The sequence below is a fragment of the Tasmannia lanceolata genome, unplaced genomic scaffold, assembly GCF_043159265.1.
Source record: "Tasmannia lanceolata isolate RefF3 unplaced genomic scaffold, GAP_Taslan_0.1 ptg000013l, whole genome shotgun sequence".
Classification (NCBI taxonomy): Eukaryota; Viridiplantae; Streptophyta; class Magnoliopsida; order Canellales; family Winteraceae; genus Tasmannia; species Tasmannia lanceolata.
Window position 1 is genome coordinate 18,874,594 of NW_027518690.1, and position 20,665 is coordinate 18,895,258.

The 20,665-nt window shown below is 42.0% G+C and overlaps 1 protein-coding gene across 1 annotated transcript in view; it reads left to right on the plus strand.

Annotated features, from left to right (window-relative positions):
- Positions 1–17,633, plus strand: part of LOC143889927 (BSD domain-containing protein) — a 33,243-nt gene extending 15,610 nt beyond the window's left edge. The window contains exons 3-5 of the mRNA XM_077394329.1: positions 3,924–4,021; positions 16,850–17,046; positions 17,163–17,633. Of these exons, the coding sequence (XP_077250444.1) occupies positions 3,924–4,021; positions 16,850–17,046; positions 17,163–17,224 (357 nt within the window). The 3' untranslated portion in view covers positions 17,225–17,633. The remainder of the gene's footprint in view (positions 1–3,923; positions 4,022–16,849; positions 17,047–17,162) is intronic.
- Positions 17,634–20,665: the final 3,032 nt, after the last annotated feature.

Genomic DNA, 20,665 nt, shown 5'->3' on the forward strand with positions numbered 1-20,665 from the left:
GTCCCACCTCGTAGGAACCTTTAGAGCCGCTTTAGGAACATTTACATCACGTTGTGTTCTAGGTTTTAGGATGTCTTAGAGTTAGGAGTTCAGCCTCATCACAGCCGATTGCTATTATTAGCGATTGACCTTTAGATTAATTTCACTAGTTAACCCTCTTTTTCCTGTAGGACAAGCCTAGTTAACCTAGGATGTAGGACCCACCTGCATTAGTTTAGGGAGCGTCTTGTACTTAGATAGGGCCATATAGCATCTTAGATTGAGTCCTAGGATAAAAAACAATCTACTCAACTTGAATTAAATAATCTCTCTTAAACTGTCAAAACAGTCAGTCCAGTCTAGATCGGTGTCATAGATGTCTTAGGCATGTAGCTTAGTTTAGGCTACTGAACTACGTCGACTCTGATCCCAGTAAGGCTTGGGTACGTAGGCAGCTTGGATGCTTGATGGCATACCAATCACGAGTCGGCCCCACACACAATCAGTGGGTTTTTTTAGGGTAGTTTTTATTTTCTTTTATCATTTAAAACCTTAAATTAAAATTGATTAAATCACTTAGGACTTTTTCCCAAATTAGAATTTTAGGAGAACTTTCACATATATTGAATCCAAACGAATTAAGAAAATCAAGATACACATTAGGAAATACATTGAAATTAGATCTTAGGATGCATGTCATATAGTTCGCACATTAATATAGATTTAAATGAGCCATTTAAAAGAAATTCAAGAGAGTTAACTTTTGGAATTGAAGACCGGATTATCAGGCAAGAATGATATATGTGATGGTAACTCCCCATACATTCCATTCTCGTAATCAGGTAACGAATCTAGATTTCTGGTCAATTATGGGTCCTAGATCTCTTATCTAGGTGGCGACTCTGTCATTCTCTTTTACGTGAAATTCGGATTGCTTTAGTGATCCCAAATTCACGAAAAAGATGAATTAAATCAATAATAATAATAAAAAACGGCAGACGCCATTTGCGTGGGTACGAGAGACCAAGAGAGAGGGAGGCGGGTCACGCGCCGCGCCCCTCTCGCGGGATCGGGTCCCACACCCTCCTAAAAAAATCCTGAGGATTTCTCCAAATTTTTCGTGATAAATCTTTCTTTTGGTAATGGCACCCTAGCCTTGAGACCAAGAAGACGATCACCAGAAGAAATATTCCTTACCCTTGAGTGGTAACCAACTTTTTTACTCTTCTTGGAAGGCAGATCCAGCCACGTGACTTTCCGCCTAGGGGCAGGGAGGTCATTTGACTCAGACCCCACCAAGGTCAGGCTATTCTGAACAAGGCCATTGTTTCCTTGATCCATCACGCCTTTCTCAACGTCTATTTGAGATCCAGCTTTGGGCAGCGCGACAGTAAGATTTGATTGGATTGGTTTGAAATTTGAATTCTGTACGGGGTCCGAGAAGCCAATGGACGAGCAGCCCTGAAACACAAGGGGATCTTCAACTGGTGACAACGAAGAATGCTGAAGATTAGATATACAATCCCCTACTTTTTCCGAAATTTCAGCCTCGATGGTGAAGACATCGTCGAGGATCCTAATCTTGACAAAGGAATTTGAAATCTTCCATCTAGGGGTTAGAATTTTGGCCGAAGCAAAGCTCATACACTGCTGATGACTACCTTCCATCTTTATTTCCAATACCTTGCCAAAACGATTACCAATAGCCTCCACTGTTGAAGTGGCCCAAACATGTAAAGGGATACCATAAAAATTCACCCAAAAAACTTCCGCTCCTTGAAGAAAGTCCTTATTCCAAGGTGATAGGGAAGGCAATTGAGTCCCAAAAGCCTCGGGTCCCTTGGAGAGGATTTGAAGTGCCTGCAGATTAGATTCAAACATAAAAAGAACCTCATCCTCCGCTAGGATACAAGGACATTGAAGGGACGGGATATCTTAGAATTTTTGTGCCCAAAGCCGAAGGGCCTTTAAAGATCTATTATGTTCTTTCTTCTTCCCTATCAAACAGGCTTTGAGGGTCTCCATTCGAGTATCCACTTCCTGACCTGAAATGGATAAGATTGACATCCTACCTTCCTCATGAGATGAGATTTCACCAGTGTCGGGCCACCGATCCTCCTCCCCATAAAACGCCTCCGAGCGTGGAACTGGAGTAGAATGGGAAACCCATTTAGAGGGGCCTCTAATCTGGCAACACCAACGGCAGCTATCTCGACAGGTGAAATTGAAATACTTACAGGGGGGACACCACCAACCCGCAAGGGTAGAGCCTACCCCTGACTTGAATCTTCCTTTGGGAGATCCCCCCCCCCCCCCCCCCCCCCCCCTCCCACGTAGAACGACCAATTCCCTCCTGGTTTGTAAACAAATTCTGCATTTTTTCCGCCAGCTAAAATTATGATAATGGCAGAAGGGACAATGCCAATCCCCCGGCCATATACTCATTCGACCCATTTTTTTTTGAATGGTAAAACAAATGAAAATTCTTGATCGGTATTTTCTCCTTTTAAACTTAAAACTTGAATGGTAAACTGGATGATTTTGATGGCCTCAAGGAATGCTTTGAAGAATGAGAATCATGTTGCTCGAGCTAAGGTATCAGGTTGACAAATGTTCTTATCAATGCTTACATCATAAAACAGTTAACATTTAGGAGTCGAAAAACTATCTACTAAACATAGAGCAGCTAAAATATAGGATTCCAAAAACGTTTTGGACTTTCTAAGCATAAAACAACAAATAACTTCTAAAAACTCTCAACCTTGCAACCAGATAGAAAAAACTAAAAGCTCTCATCGCGGCTCTCCTTTTCGTGTGACTTGTTTTCAAAAGTAGAAAACTCCTAAAACTTCTCGTTTCGTGTGACTGTTTTCAAAAGTAGAAAACTCCTAAAACTTCTCCTTTCGTGCAACTTTGCGAACTACAAGAAGAACTCCTTTCTTCTTTTGCTCATGGATCTGATCTGGATCATGAACAACAACCATGTGGGATTCCTTCTTCCCTCTTTTTCTTTCATTAAGCTTGGTGACCGTTGGACTTTCAAGAATAGTAGGATGATGCACTGCATCATTGCAGAGCAACAACAAATGACAATGGATTTGATAAATTGATGGTTATTTAGCTTGAACGAGCTGACAATATTTTGTTGATTCGTGCATATGAGATCATGGCTCTTCTGGTAAATTCGGATATCTTGATTGCAGATGATGTTTCTTCTCGCTTTGATGTTTGGAAACTCGCGTGCAGTTGATATAAGCTTTTTGCTCCCTTGTTTTCTTATTCTTTATCATGCTATTTATTTTACTTTCTTATTAAAAGTAGAAGAGAGTCTGGCTGCAACAATCAAGAGGAAAAAGTCAATATTAATCCTGAGAAGTCAAAATGCTTAAGAAATACACAGGACTGATCAGGAGATAATAATGATGATAAATACAACAAGTACTGGTATCAGCACCTAAGCCTCTATTTCTTCCTTTCCAACTACCTCTTTTTTATCATCGTAAAATAGTTCCATATACTTAGTTGTTCTTTTTTTTTACTTCGGGTAAACTAAATTACAAGGGTGGTTGTACATTAGGGTTGGTGGATCTGCCAGGGGGACGGGGCATTGAATTATTTTTTGGAAGACAAAGATAATGAGAATTAGCATTTATTGCATTTATTTTATTGAGTGGTTGGTAAACATCCTGAAGGATTTCTAAACTTACTGGAGAAAAAACCTGGACATCATCGTATTTGAGATTCTTGTCATAACTTTTATCAGTAGTTTTCAAGGCCTTTCCCTACTAACGATATTTAATCTTATTTATTACCATGATTAAATGTCAATAATATGTTTTTGGAAATTAGCTTATCCTATCTATAGTGCCTCTTTCAACTTGTATGTGTAGTAAACGTGAGGGTCCCAAGTGTTTTTGTTTGCTAAATTTACGAATTTATTCCAGGAAATATCACAACTTAGATATGTTCTATGCCCACGCCATTTGAAGGAAAGACAGTTTTGGAGAATATATTTTATGCTTGTCAAGAGCTATGTTACTCCGTAAGTGCTTGCTTTTTATTTTTTTGAGCTTCTCTTGTTTACTTGGTTTTTTGATACAAAAGAATGATGAGAAGCAAATGACATCACACTCACCAATGTTACATCTGATCTATCAAAGTCATTTGTGTCTGCCCAAAAAATGAACTTTGTTTTATAGAGACAGTTGCTGTTCATTAACTTGATATCCGTTGAGCAATTTGGAATTGTACTGCATTTATCATATCTTATTTGACTTTTTCAATATTATTCAAAAAAGCTTTTTCAATAATTACGTCTTAGTAAGGAACAGCCTTGTTGTTATGCTTGCTGCTTTATTTTGTAGAAGAGGGTTGTGCCCACAATACATTGTAATATAACAAAGCATATGAGCAGAGGGTTGTGGCAAACACTCACATTTTCGCCTTCTCTCATCTTGGGTGTCATTGTGTTTATGTTGTTAATTATCAACGTGATGGTCAATTGAGAGGTTGAAAGCTTGTTTGATTGCATAAGGCTACACAAATACCTTTGGTGTTGACTATTTTGGGACATTCTCTCCTATTGCTCACATCAACTTCATTCAAGTCATCTTGTTTATCATTATATCCTTGCATTGGCTCCCATCTCAATTATATATCAAAAATACATTTTTGTGCGGTGACTTTTTTTTATCAGCTCCCAAAGACAATTTTTTTTAAAGATTAGGTAGGCCTTGGCTTGGAAAGTTTAGGTTTCAATCTTTTAGACTGGCCAGCAGGTGTGTTTTGTGCTATAACCGTGTAGAGTTTGTTTATTATTTTTTCCTTCACTGCAATTTGTCAAGGATGGCGTGGACTGTGTGTTGCTCAAATGCTTCGGGGTGAATTGGATATTCCTCAATAATTTGGCTAACCTATTGACCTATTGGTAGGGGTGCAACTCGGGTTGGGTTCAACCTGAAAACAAGTCGGGTCGGGTTGAGTTTAGGTCGGGTTCGGGTTGAGTTTTCCAACTCTGATTGAGTTCGGTTTGGGTTCGGGTTGAGGGTTTGGGCAACCCGACCCGAGTGAAACCCGACATTTTTTATCAATTTTTTTTTGTAAGCTTAAAAAATCGGGTCGAGTCGGATTCAGGTTGGAAAAAAGGGTTCTTTGGGTCCGGTTGAACCTCCTCGGGTGGGAAATCGGGTCTGGTTTGGGTTGGAAGAAAGGGTTCCTTGGGTCGGGTGGGGTTGGCCTCAACCTGACCGGGGTTGCACCCCTACCTATTGGAGATTGGAAAAATTTGGAAGAAAAGGAAAAGCATTCTGGAGAATGACACCTCATGTTATTTGTTAGAAATGAGGATAAGGTAAGAGAGGAAGAAGAAGAGGAATGGAGAGGATGGAGAGTCTCCACTGGGGAGCTCCCATGTAATACGATGTATGCATAGGCCCAATTAGGGCAACATGATACAGAGACTATAATACCCCTCACACATACATGTAATGACCAAACTACCCTACAACACTCTTCAACACTCCCCCTCAAGCTGGAGTTTATATACTATAGAACTCCAGCTTGTTATAAAGAAAACTACAACAAACAACTAAAATACCCGTACAATAAAAAAAAAATCATATCATACACATAGCTAGCTTGGTACAACACTCCCCCTCATGCTGGTGTGGTGAATACGTAGTGAAAAACATGACAAAAAGGGCAACAACCACATTGCATAGAACGGCATGATCAACGACCACTAGAGATAATAGCTCCCCCTAAATCAGCACTACGACGAGGGTGATCACTGCAGGGCCTCCCCTTGAATCAGAGCAACGGCGAACAACGAGATCAACGATCGAACAGAAGCACCTCAACAGGAAAACAACAATCCTCGAATAAAATAAGTACGCCCAAGGTGCGCACAGTGAACAAGGGCGAAGTCGCACGAGCCAGAGACATCAAGTGAGCAGTACAACGCCAAGAGAAGAAGAAGAACACCACCAGAAAGGTAAGAGAAATCAACCAACGAAGGCGGACAACACGTCGCCTGGATAGAACACTAACCAACGACGGTGGGCAGCACGTCGCCTGGGAAGATAACCAACCAACGACGGGGGACACCACGTCGGTCAGAGAGACAACCAACCAACGACGGGGTACACCGCGTTGCCTGGAAGGACAACCAACCAACAATGGGGGTACACCGCGTTGCCTGGAGAGAACGCCAACCAACGACGGTGGACAACACGTCGCATGGGAAGATAACCAACCAACGACGGGGTACACCGCGTTGCTAGAAAGACAACCAACCAACGACATGGGACACCACACCGCCTAGAGAGAATGCGAACCAACGACAAGGAGGACGAAGAACATAAGGAGAACCACCAACAACACTCCCCCTCTGGTGAGACGACATCACTAGGAGACAACCACAAGACAACACTCCATCTGTTGGAACTACATGAGGGCTCCAACACTCCCCCTTAAGTTGAGGCCGAAGGCCATCAACTTACAACGAAAAGAAGAACTTCAAGGCACAACATCCCTCCTAGACATTTCATCAAACACTTGGCGTGTTGTAGACACCCAATTTTGTCAAGGTGGTACTACTGATAGGTTGTCGCGAGGATGAGTCCCATGACGAGCCCAAAGCCCTTGTTCTCTTTCTTTCGATTTCTCTCTGGTTTACGAAACAAAAACTATCTCCCAAAAATGAATTTGCCCCAAAGTTAAAACCAAAAGCCTGTTTCCACACGGCACTCGCCTTTACAGCACGACCAAAAAGCCCGTTTTTACACGGTATCCCCTCGCATTTAACTGAGTAAAAAATACACCAAAATTTGCGTACACCAATTCAAGGCACGAAACTAGGTTCATTGGATTCTCCTTGACGCAAGGAGTCCAACGGATCTAGCCGTGCACGATTTGGAGTCCAAGCGAAGGAGTTATGGCCTATCAAAGTTCTGAAAACTCCCGCAAAAAACACACCAAAATTCCGTACACCAATTCAAAGCATGAAATTAGGCACGTTGGAATCTCTTTGTCGCAAGGAGTCCAACGGATCTGACCGTGTGCGATTTGGAGTCCAAACTAAGAAGTTATGGTCTTTCGAAGTTCAAAAAACCCCGAAAACCACTTTTTTTACCCACTGCGATTTTGACCCGAGCCTATATATAGACGAGGGGGCGCAGAGGTAAAAATCAGATCAGAAAATCAGGTTTTCAGATCAGAATTCAGTAAAAAAACCCTTTGCCCTTTTTTCTAAGTTTTCGACCTTTTTCGAGAAAATACTTTCCAAAAAACCCTAGTTTCTTTCCGACCAGAGAGAGAGAGAGAGAGAGAGAAACTTAAGGGCTTACTTACACTGGGCACCGCCATTCTGCCGGATTTCCTAGGACTCGGAGCGACACCACTTCCCAAGCGCCGTTGTTCTGCTGAATTTTGGAGAACTTGGAGATCCACCGTCTGATAAAGCACCATTCTACTGTACTTCGGAGAACTCGGAGCTCCACCGTCCGATAAAGCGTTGTTGTTCTGCCAAATTTCGGAGAACTCGAAGCTACACTACTCAACAAGCGCCGTTGTTCTGCCGAATTTCGGACAACTCAAAGCTACACCTCCGACTAGCGTCGTTACGCCTCCGAATCTTCGGAAGACGTCCCTCCTCCATCGGTAAAATTTCATTTATTTCTCAGCTTTTCGCATTTCTGTTACAAAACCCGGTATAGGGTAGTTATAGGGTCCAGGGTTCCTCTTGCCCCGGATCCTATAACGTAAATCCCGTACCTCTCTTTGTAAATAGGGCTACATTCCCTCTCCTTATCCCACCACTCTGTGTCCGGTCCCACCACAAATAAAAGAGATAGAGACGAGAGACTAGCGCTCCGACGGTGTCGGATAGATGGAGGGAACCGAAACCTACCCTTTTTCTTCTTTTGTCATTTTAATTATCCAAATCAAGGCGGTCGCTACGTGATTCGGGAGCAATCCCTCGAGGACCTAAATCACGCAGCAAACACCCCTATTTCGGATAAAAAACCGATTTTTCTTGTAAATCCACTTCTTTTCCGAATAGGAACTAAGCTTAATCGCATTAAAGGATAAAAAGCCAAGGTTTTTGATAAAGTTCTTTCAAAGTGCCAAGTCAAGTCAAGAGACCGGGTTTTCCCGGGCATGAGGGGTGCCTAACACCTTCCCCAAATGTAACCATATCCCTTATTCAGATTTCTGCAAAGACCATGCCTAAAAACAGAGTAAAATTATGAGTTCTAGGCCCCGACCTAGAGGACAGCTTTGGTTATTGCTCTTCATATGAAATTTGGATCTCTATCATTTTGGAAAAGCATGCACGGGTCCTAGGCCCTAACCTAGGTGGCGACTCTGAGACTCTTTTCTGTGAAATTCGGATCTCGGTCCCAAGTTCACAGAAAACACAGGCACTTTAAACACCCCCTTTGACATCAATCCTGCGACACGAGCGCGCGAGCGGCGCAAAGCCTGACATGGCGTCCGTTGAAACCGGCACCACATGTGCACCTTTGATAACAACACAAATTCCATAGAATATAGAGAGAGAAAATAATGATTAGGATGGAGTGGAAGGGGGGGATGCAACTTAAAAAGAGAAAGAAAGAAATGATTCAAACCATAAAGAAAGGAGATAGGAAACTAGAAAGAACCCAACAATAGACTGAGAATAAAAAAGAACAAGATTTATGGAGAAAAGAAAGAGATTTATGGAGTTAGAGCAAAAATGGAACACGAAAAGAAGGAAAACAATGTATCTTTTTGTGTTTTTTTTGGATGGATGGATTTACAAATGGTATTTACAAAAGGTGGATTTAAGAGTTATAATGGAGAGGATAAGGGGAATTCAAAAGAGAAAGAAAGGGAGTCTTTTGAGTTTGGGATTAAGGAGTTGGGGTTTTGGATGGAGATTTCCTCCAATGGGATGACGATGAGAAAGTATGGAGGATTAGGGATTTGGGGTTTGGGGGTTTTGGATGGAGGGATGGAGGATTTGTGGAATAAAAGGAGGAAGGTACGTCAACAGATAAAGAGGGTTTTAGGGTGTTACAACAACCCAATAGTACTGCCATGGTTTTAAATTTAGGTTTCGGCATCCATTTCGGCCAAAATCCGGTGATAATAAAAAATTATTATTTAATTATTTACGAAATTTCGGAATATTTCTATACTCAACAACTCAACTCAACTAACCCTTTGTCCCAAACTTCGGAATATTTCTATGAAAAAAAATCAATTTCTCGAAATTTCAGCCGAAATGTTCGAAATTTGGTAAAACCTGGTGTTAGAAACTTACCGACTTCTCCAAAAGCTTAAGCTGTTGGACAAGGGTAGTATTTAATCTTTTATACTTTAACACTCCCCCTCACGTGTGACCCACTTGGCAAACACGTGGCACATGTGGTCCCACCTTGGGCCGACCATTGCATGTAGATTTTTTTTGACATTGGGGAGGTTTGAACTCGAGACCTTTGGCTCTGATGCCATGTTAGAAACTTACTGACTTCTCCAAAAGCTTAAGCTGTTGGAGAAGGGCAGTTTTTAATCTTTTATACTTACCTGGTATTTTGGATTTTGCCAAATTTCGGTTTCGGTCTCAACCGAAATTTCTGATTTCTGCCCAAATTTAACATGCTTACGGCATAGCCATATGGGAAAAGGGGGCTTGACAGCACTGGATAGGGTTGCAGGGTTTTTTTTTCCGTAAACAGGGGGGATGCACAAGATGCTCAAGTGGAGAGATTACTGAGAGAGTAGGGTTGACGGGCTTGTTGGTCAGATATGGGAGAGGCGAGGGAAAATGGGAGGCAAATGCTTAGGAGAGAGAGAATAGAGGATACAACGAGACAGAGAGGGTGTGAGCGAGAGATTTGAGGGATTTCTGGAGAGAAAATAGGGTTTGTTTGGGTAGCGCACACACGCGAGAGAGAGAGAGAGAGAGAGAGAGAGAGAGAGAGAGAGAGAGAGAGAGAGAGAGAGAGAGAGAGAGACTCTTCTTTTGTTTTCTTGATTTTCAATGGATCAGATCCATTGGCTCTGATACCATGTTAGAAATGAGGATAAGGTAAGAGAGGAAGAAGAAGAGGGATGGAGAGGATAGAGAGTCTCCACTAGGGAGCTCCATGTAATATGATTTATATATAGGCCCAACTAGGGCAACATGATGCAAAGACTATAATACCCCCCACACATAAATGTAATGACCAAACTACCCTACAACACTCTTCAACATTATTATATGGAACTTAGTAAGGTGCTTAACAACATAAATCCAAATATATTAGAACCATTATCAACAATGTCAAGGTCCATATCGTCATTTGGAAAAGGGCCACCAATCCTTTGTGGTCTTTCAATAAGGCGGTGACCATTGGAAAATGGAAATAAATAAGTTCAGATATTTCGAATCTAAAGAAGAACAAAGACTGGCTAGGCTCCTTGGATGCACCGTCGAACCTCTTCCATCCTCATATCTGGGACTTCCTTGGGAGTCGGCGGGGGTAGAATGGCACTAATCCTTTTTAATATCTCGATCTACCATCTATCCTTGTTCAGGTGTCCCATTGGAGTGATTAAGCATATTGAGAAGATAAAGAGAAATTTCCTTTTCGGTCTGTAGAGATATTTTTGAAGCAAACGAATCTGTTTCAGGAAGGCATCAGATATAGAATATACAAAGGTGACAAAGTGAGGTTTGGCATGATAAGTGGTGCATGGAAGTGGCGCTAAAGTTGTTTTCCCTTAGATCTTCATTGTCACCAATAGTAGAGATGCTTGGGTCCAAGATTGTTTTAGGAAGGTGAAGAGTCACCTTGTTTTGAAACTGAACTTAAGACGTAATTTCTTTGATATGGAGTTGGATAGAATTGCTCATCTTGCAGGCACCCTGGATGCAATATATATCGGGAGTAGTGGTAGAGAAAAGAATTTGGACACTTATATCTTCGTGAGAGTTCTCTATCAAGTCCTACATACACATCTCTTCAAACCCATCTGTCTCACGCATTACCAAAGTTTGGAGCATCCCAGCACCCCCTAGAGTATGCACATTTGGCTGGGCTACGGTTCAAGATGGAATCTTGACAGTGGACCATCTGCGAAGTTGTAGAATGTTGATTGTTTATCATTGTGCACTATGCGTGGAGGCAGGAGAATCAGTAGACCATTTGTTTTTACATTGCAGGTTTGCCAGAGAGGTATGGAGCAAAACTCTAGACAAATTTGTCATGGCATGGGTCCTATGTTGCATGGATTCTTTGGGGCCCCTATGCCGAATCCGTGTCGACACATCTCCGCATCCGAATCGGGCATGGATTCACGTGGGACACCTGGATTCTTGTCGTAGTCGTGTCCCACACGAATCCTGTTTTTTTCGGGCGAATCCGATTCATCGTTGTTTCTTTTGAAATGCGAATCCTATATATTTTCTCATTAAACGTATTTTCTTCTTAACTATTTTTATATGAAAGCATAACCCATACTCTTTTAATAAAATCCCTAGCGCCTCAACCCTCAACCCTCGAACATCGACCCCCTTCCTCCTTCAACTCTCTTATTACAAAACTCGCCTTAACCCTCTACCCTCAAATATATAAAATTTTTGAAAATTTATTTTATTTAAAAATTATCGAATCCGAATCCTATTTTTGGGGGTTTGCCGAATCCGACACCTTGAATCCGTGTCGGATCCCGACACGCGAATCTGAATCCATGCAGCACTACATGGGTCTTACGTCATTGCCTTTTCAACCACCTAGAGTCTTGGTTCTCCTTGCTTTGGCCTAAAGGAGAATCCTATGGAGAGCCGTGGTGTTAGTGACATTATTTGGAATCTGGAAGTAAAGAAATACTCGGCTATTCAAGAGCGCATCCAAAAGCCCATTCATAGTGCACATGAAGATTGTTTCCCTCATAGTCTCGTGGGTTAGATGCATTCCATTCTTCACCTAGTGCATGGTTGAATTGAAGGGACTAAGCTTTTGTCAAATCAGAAATTGTCATTTTATTTTCTTGATTTCAAATAATTGTAAAATTATTCTTGTTCTAGAAAGATTTTGTCAGAATGCTCATCTGAGTTGAGACTTCAAGCAGATGATGCCGCATGGTCCTAAAATCTAAACAAGACACTTGAAAAAACTATGAGTTTGTGAAGTGGTATTTTGCAACATACTCGGTTGCCATTCCATATTTTCCCTTGCCTTTTCTCTTTCTTCCCTTTTGTTTCTTGGAGATAACATTCAATGTTTTATCATGGTTGGAAAATTATGGTTTTACTGGATAAGGCTTGAGGTTTCTGGGGGCAAGAACGTTTCCCTAGTTACCTTGATGGTGATCTCTGGCCTTTAGGCATGGGTTCACTCTACCTGGCCTCAGGTAGGATTTGTACCCCTTGGGTGGGACACCCTGTGGCTGTATCTTGATACCAAATTGAAAACAGACCATGCTAGCCATGCCAACCATCCTCTAGTACTACCAATTTACACACAACATTTGCAATCATGGAGAGATGAATTTTTATGTGACAAAAGGGTAGACAGATCGAGGCCGACGTTTTAAAACTTTCTTGCTCCAACTGGCTTGAAGATTACATCTCAGTAGTTCATTTCATTATGCATGGGTAACATTAGAGGGAAATTAAGTTGCAAAATATCTCCTTTTGTGATTGACACTTCAAAAAAGGAAAAGTGACCAGGCTTCGATGTCTTCTTGAGGAGTAAAAAATTTACTTATTGGCTTACAAATTGCAAAGAGGCCATAGAATTCCTGTTATCCACAATATTCACCCACTTACAGCTAAAAATAAAACTCTAGCAGGAAATACGTCACAGTAGCAACATTTCTGCATGCAGTCCGCATGGACTACTAATTAGCGAAGAATCATAATAAAGGGTAAAAAAAATGACCATTAGGGACGTTTTCAGAAGCCGGAGGAATATCCCTCCGAGACTTCCGGGGTTTTAGCAATCTCCTGGATTCATAATCGAATGTGGAATCAACCTTGGGCGAATTTCGGAGCCTTATTTGTCTTGCCTGAATGCAGGCTACTCTGTTATGGAAGTTTTTGAATCACTTGGGATATTTAACCCTTGTTGCAGAAGATTTTTATTTTCATTTGGGCAGGAGACTAACTTGGAGAGACCCCATTGGGCCCAATGGCATCCCACCGAGATCGCATGCGGGTTCTTTGGGAAGCATGGAGGATTGGGATACTAGGGGGAGGAGGTTGGACTTTGGTGCTAGGGAGGTTCCTTGTCGGCGAGCTGTGGAATCATCTCTTAGGCCTTTCTCGAATGGGAGCGACTGGTTATGCTCAAAATGTAATTACAAAAACTTTGGTACACGCACTTTGTGCAGAAAATGCTTACATCCTCGTAACAGAGAAAACCCAAATTTAGTGTGGAGACCCAAGCAGGCCCAAGTTGCCTCCTGTGAAGAGGATGGAAGCCTGGAGGTTCCGGTGTCGGTAGTAGAAGAAAGAAAAAGACATCTTAAGAATTGTCTTATTGGAAACTTGAAATCTGGATCTTGGCTCTTAGAGGATATTTGGGATTGGGCCAAAAAATACTGGGGCCTCCTAGATCTGGAAAAACCCTTCGCTATTAACACAGTGGAGATCCTTTTCCGTTTTGATTCGGAAGCCCAAGCTACGACTTTTCTCCGGCGTGGAGGGGAGGCTTTCGGGGGATTCCTCTCTTCCCTCCAGCCATGGTTCCCGGCGTATAATACAGGAGCTAGAACTGTTTGATTACGGTTTTATAATATCCCACTTCATGCTTGGTCCTCTACCATGGTAGAAATTCTTGGATCTCATCTGGGTCAGGTCCTTGAGACCCAGGTTTTTGGTAATCACTCTCACTGTTTGACCTTTGCCTATGCCCTGGTTATATCCCCTCTTTGGAAATCCATCCCTCATTCAATTAATTTAAGGGTAGATTCCACCATTTACTCAGTGGGAATTAAGGTTGTGTCCGAAGATAGTATAAATTCTTTGGCTTTGTCGGTTGTGGGAGAGTCCAGCAGTAAAGACAATTTTTCCCTTTTTGGGAATCCTGATGAATCACTCACCGATAAAGGTTCACCGGCGGTGATTTGCCCACCGGAAAAGGTAGCATAGGCCACTGGGCGCGAATCGGAGCCGGTGGCCCCCCTTTCAAATGTCAAAATTCCCACCTACCCTCTTGGTCCCCCAGAACTTGTCATTGTCTCATCAGGGAGTAGGAAGGCTCAATTGAGGGGACCCGTGACTCTGCTAATTGCTACCAAGTCAGATAGAGTTGTGCCACGTGGCACAAAACGCATGGTAGGTAGAAAGGATATTGTGGAATTTTTCAGCTTAAAATCGGCCGAGAAACAGAAGGCCCTAAAATTAAAAAACAGATTTTTTAGAGCGAATTTGAGCCCTGATGTGAAGACTACATGTGCTCGTAAATGCAATCTCAAAAGAGGCTCTGGACCGAACGCTCGACTCTTGGCCACCCGTGGAGGCCTTTCAACTTTGGGTAGGAAAATTAAATGTGCGTATCTTAAAAAAGGGATTAGGAAGAAAAAGCCTCATTCAGAAAGTCTCCATGAACTGAGAATCTTGCAAACCTCACCTGCTTCGAGTATGACTGGAAAAGCATGTTCTGAAGACACTAGTAGCGTAAAGAGGGGAGAAATTGCCATGGTGGACGAAGACTTGGATCTCCTAAAAACCCTTAAGTATAATAAAAAATTGGCAAGGAAGGAATCTCCTACTCCTAGTGAGGTGTTAATTTCTCCACATAAGAAGCAATGGCTGAAAGAGCAGGCAGCAATTCAAAGCGTGGGTGTATCCCCTTCCCAGTTCACCCTGAATAGTGAGGAGGAGCTTCATACGCCCCTCCATAACTTGCCCATCTTTAACAAGATCCTAGAAAAAGAAAGGCGAATGCGAAGGCGTTTATTGGAGGAGGAAAAACATCTAGCGATCGCAAATTTGGAATCTAAGCGTGCAACCCTGGATGAAGATGCGTAGGGATTAAGGCCAGGTAGCCCTGAGATGGAACAGGTCAATTAGGGCAGCCTGGTGAATCAGGTAGGCGAGATAAAGGAAAGGGAGTTTTGGTATTGAATACTGAGGAAGAGCCTGAGCACCTAGAATTGGAAGGCTTTAATGATTTTCTAGCAATGGGCGATGTATTTGGGATTTCTTATCAAGAAAATCTAGGAAAGACTAGAGAAATGTTCCGGGCAATGCAAGCAAGAGCTGCAGATGATACAATAGAAAGAGTTAAAGAGGCTGAGCCGTGAACCAAAAGTTGGATTACAGGATTAAAAGACGCACTTTGAGAGGTGAAGAGATGTAGGTTTTAGGGAGTTTGGGTTGTCTTAAGATTTCAGTGAAGGAAAAATTGAAAGTTTGGGGTAGTACATAGGTCTTCTGAGTTCAGTCTTCTTAGACATTTATAGAGAGACAAGTTGGGAAGAAAATGGTTGTAGGAAAATCGGAAGTCGGAATCAAGAATGTGGAAATTTGTGCTGATGGTTTTAGTCCCATAGGTCGAGGGTATGACAATTGTTAGGAAGAATCCTTGAAAGGGTCATTCTCTGAGATGGTACTTCAAGATTCTAGTTGCGCTAATAGAAAGTGGTAGTCTCATGTTAGCTTGAAAGATTATGGTCTTTTGCTAAATGGAGGCATTCTGGTCTGGAATCTTCATCATTACCCAATCAAGGAAATGAGGTTTGGAAAAGGTTGTGGGATGAATATATTTAAATACGTAATGGATAATATCAGAAAGATAGGATAGAGGAGGGAGGAAGAGGATAATCCTGATTTTTGTTCTATGTGTATACTCTATTGGTTACAGGTATACCTGTGCCAATATTCAGGTTTTTTTCTCTTGTAATGCAGGCTGGGACCTCTGGTCCCGATTGCTTTTCTGAGAATTAATGAAATATATCAACTTTCAAAAAAAATAATAATAAAGGGTAAAATGAAAGAGGGAAATCATGATTATTGAAATGGAATCATTATCGTTATCTTTCAAAAAAATAAAAAAGGGAAAAATGAAAGAGGGAAATTTGTTCTCAGCCATAGCTTCTCAGAAAGATATACTAAAAGGTGGGCCTTTATTTCTCTGAATCTTAATGTCTGTTGGTTTAGATTGGCAAACTCTGGATGTTTCATATTCCTCAAGACTTCCATTTGCAGTAGCTTTGTTAGGGACTTTTTGTTTCTAATATCATCTGCTGAAATCGGGAATTTAACGCCTAACAGTTTGTGATTTCGTTATACCCTGTTGCTTAATCTTCATTTCTTTTTGAAACCCATTTGCCGAAATCATGCATGCTTCTTGTTATTACTGGTTTCAATGTCTGAGTAGACCCTAGAAACCCTAAAGACACAGGATGCAAAAGTAGAGGGTAAATATGGAATAACCACTTGATCAGAACCCACAAATCACTTCTCATGACTCTGGTCTATTAGAAAGCACTGGAGATTTTGGTCAGATGAGTATTTTGTCAAATTGCTCCGCACTAAGAGATATGGAATAACTACTTAATTCACACAAACCATTTGTGAGAACTTGGTTTTCGTCTTTTTGAGCAAAAAGATTGGTTTTACAATTATTAACAATATGAGAATAGAACCACAACAAATCATGGCATCCATATTTTTACAACAGAATGCCCATTCTATCAACATTGCTCAAAGTCAGAATGGGTACATCTTAATATAGCACCCAGCTTTGAAATCATAATGCTACAGTTCTTTCTTCCTCAAACTCACAAAGTGTCGTGGCACAGAAATTCTGGTCACTTTCTCTTTGTTGCTCTTACTTGGCCCCTGTCTGCTCCATGATTGATTCATTGATTATGTACTGTTCATCAGATATGAGATTCGCGCTCTACATAAAGCAAAACTCAAAATGATGGGGAAGGAGGATGACAAAGCAATGGGGCAAAGTGCTTTTGAAGTGGAGATGACAGAAACAACACAAGTAACAAGTGTGTTGCCTCCTGCTTCTTCGGAACTCGACCTGGATACTCTTCCCTTGGGTGATCCTGGAAGGAGAGACCCATCAACAGGTATCATTCTGCTCTTCCTCCTGCCTTTTTATCTTCTTTTTATTCCATGCTTATTTCCTGATACTATGCGCAGTTTGTACTGATAATACTTTACTCCATATCCCACTCTTCCCTAGATAAAGCGGCAGAGGCTGGTGGATCTGGTGATGACAATTTGGGAAACTTTGTTGCCGAGTGAAATACAAACGGAACTTAATTGTAGCAGAATTGAAGTATCTTATTCAGGGATAAGAAGATGCATTTCTGCTTGGGTCTGGATCATACAAGGAACCCATCACTTGTTTACCATGTTCATCTTAATGGTTTAGCCTATGGAGTTCTTATGCTAAAATACAGATGCTTCTAACTGGGCAAATCTGCTTGGATTGAAGGTACAACACCCAGAAAATTTTCTCAAGTTGCAAAGTCAGCCACCAATTTTTCATTTTTGTTTTCCTTCACTTGTTGACTCTCTAGTCTTTTTGTAGTTCGAGCAATTTTATGTTGCATTGCGTCAATTCTAGGGTGAAGTGATGGGATGTAAACCATGGTTATAAGCTTGCTCAGATCACAAAAGAGAATGGGAGATAAAACTTAATTTTGTTAGATTTTATAAGCTCCTGAAGTCCAGTTTTTTTTTTTTTTTTCAAAAAGTACAGTGGACCCACTTCATAGGACGATTGAAACTGTTCATTTGTGGGCCCACAATGTATGGATGATCCTAACCCTTCGATCTATGGAGGAAAGTACAGTGGGGCCCACTTCATAGGATGGTCGAAACCGTTCATTTGTGGTCCCGTTACATAAATAGGTTGTACCCTCTAAATCATCTACATAGGATGATCCTAACCCTCTGATGTGTAGAGGGACTGCATATTATAGAAATCTCTATAGATAGGAGGGTTAGGATCATCCTATGAAGATGATTTACGGGTTACAGCTTACCAACGCATGAACAGTTTGGATCATCCTATGAAGTGGACTGGGCTGTAATTTTTGAAAAATACTGGACTTCATGCCCACACAGCATATAAATCTCTATTCGAGAAATTATATGATGCCTGACTATCAAATCCCGGGAAGGTGGTGCCTCAAAAGTACCACCATTGATATTTGATCCAACATCAACTTCTTAAAAAGTGGGCTGCTGTTGGATCAAATATCAAGGGTGGTACCTTTTTTACTGTTCTTGACTGTCGGGCACCATATAAAAACTCTGTTTTTAATCTCTCTCACCCCACCTCTTCAGAGAGAGAGAGAGAGAGAGAGAGAGAGAGAGAGAGAGAGAGAGAGAGAGAGAGAGAGTGAGTTCTGCTGAGTTTCCAAATGGAGAGGAAATCTTTATAAATCTTTATAATGATGCTTTTGAATGTCTGTTGCACCCTCGCAGTAGACATGAGCGTTCTCGCCCGTTTCTGAGTAGGGAATTGCTAGTGTCCATTGCAAAAGGCATTTTGCGGCCGGTCTGTTGCATGTCAGACCAGCCACCTCGTAAAGTACCACCATTGATATTTGATCCAACATCAACTTCTTAAAAAGTGGGCTGCTGTTGGATCAAATATCAAGGGTGGTACCTTTTTTACTGTTCTTGACTGTCGGGCACCATATAAAAACTCTGTTTTTAATCTCTCTCACCCCACCTCTTCAGAGAGAGAGAGAGTTCTGCTGAGTTTCCAAATGGAGAGGAAATCTTTATAACGATGCTTTTGAATGTATGTTGCATCCTCGCAGTAGACATGAGCGTTCTTCGCCCGTTTCTGAGTAGGGAATTGCTAGTGTCCATTGCAAAAGGCATTTTGCGGCCGGTCTGTTGCATGTCAGACCAGCCACCTCGTGACTGGAGACAAAAGCTGTTGTCTCCATTCACAAGGTGGCTGGTCTGACGATTGGTCCCTTCTTAGTCCTCGTTAGCTGCCACCGCCTTTACACCCGGTTACAAAGCTAAAGAATCAACATTGACTTCAGCTCTTTCGCTCTATAAGGATGGGGGGGGGGGGGGGGGGGGGGGGGGGGGGGTGTGCATAGCACAATTCTTCTTGGAGGAGGGTTGGATTGCCAGGGTGACTAACACAATTCTTCTTGGAGGAGGGTTGGTTTGCCTGGGTGACTGATCCTGCCGTATCGCATGGCTTCTCCAGTTGTAGGGAGGTCCGAAAGCAACTAGATGAGCTATTGGAAGCAGGGTTCATTCGAGCCTCGAAAGCACCTTATGGGGCCCCGGTCCTATTTCAAAAGAACAGGGAGACAGACCAACTAGGAAATTTGTCTCCAGTCACGAGCCGTGGCTGGTCTGACGTGCAACTGATCAGCCGCAAAATGCCTTCTGCAATGGACCCTAGCAAATCCCTTCTGAGTAATATTTTTTTTCTGTATCATGTTTTGCTAAATAGGATAAGAATACATTTGTGGGAAGTAATACTCTCACCCCCTTTTCTAGCATTTCCATACCCCTCTTATTTGTCTTTATCCTAAGAATGGCTGCATTTCTACCTCATTTTTATTTGTTTTTTTCTAGAAGATAAAGACCATTTTAGGAAAAAAAATAAACAAAATATGGTGGGAATATCATTTCCATACTTAGAATTATTTGGTAGACGTTATCTTTGCAAATCCAATCTCTCTCTCTCTCTCCATTAAATTTCTCCTTTTAAGGGAAGTTTATCCCTGACACTCACCATAACAAAAGACCTTACACAATCATGTACATATGCCATTTATAAAGACTACTGATGATGGGGTATGAAGAGCAACGACCAATTAGCTATCGACACGTGGCCCTTAAGAGGTCCACTGCGAATTCAGCACTGGCCCAGGGGTAATCCGGTAATTACCTGAGAGTAGGTAAACCTAAACCCACAGAAGGGCCGACACCCGTCTTGGGGTAGGTAATTCAACCACCCCAGGCCTCCCTCTATAAAAGGCCTCTCAAGGCTCAAAGCAGAGGGTAATAACTTCTAAGCTACCACTCTTAAAGTTTGGCTCTGCACTTCTGCTCATACTGACTTGAGTGTCGAAGGGCCCGTCCGGAGCAACAACTCCGGGTTAGTCTTCTGACCTCGTGTGCTCTTGTGCAGGACTTCAGTTCCTTCAGTCCAGCTCATTGGGGGGGGGGGGGGGGGGGCATAGCACAATTCTTCTTGGAGGAGGGTTGGTTTGCCTGGGTGACTGATCCTGCCGTATCGCATGGCTTCTCCAGTTGTAGGGAGGTCCGAAAGCAACTAGATGAGCTATTGGAAGCAGGGTTCATTCGACCTCGAAAGCACCTTATGGGGCCCTGGTCCTATTTCAAAAGAACAGGGAGACATACCAACTAGGAAATTTGTCTCCAGTCACGAGCCGTGGCTGGTCTGACGTGCAACTGATCAGCCGCAAAATGCCTTCTGCAATGGACTCTAGCAATTCCCTTCCGAGTAATATTTTTTTCTGTATCATGTTTTGCTAAATAGGATAAGAATACATTTGTGGGAAGTAATACTCTCACCCCCTTTTCCAGCATTTCCATACCCCTCTTATTTGTCTTTATCCTAAGAATGGCTGCATTTCTACCTCATTTTTATTTGTTTTTTCCTGAAAATAAATACCATTTTAGGAAAAAAAATAAACAAAATATGGTGGAAATATCATTTCCATACTTAGAATT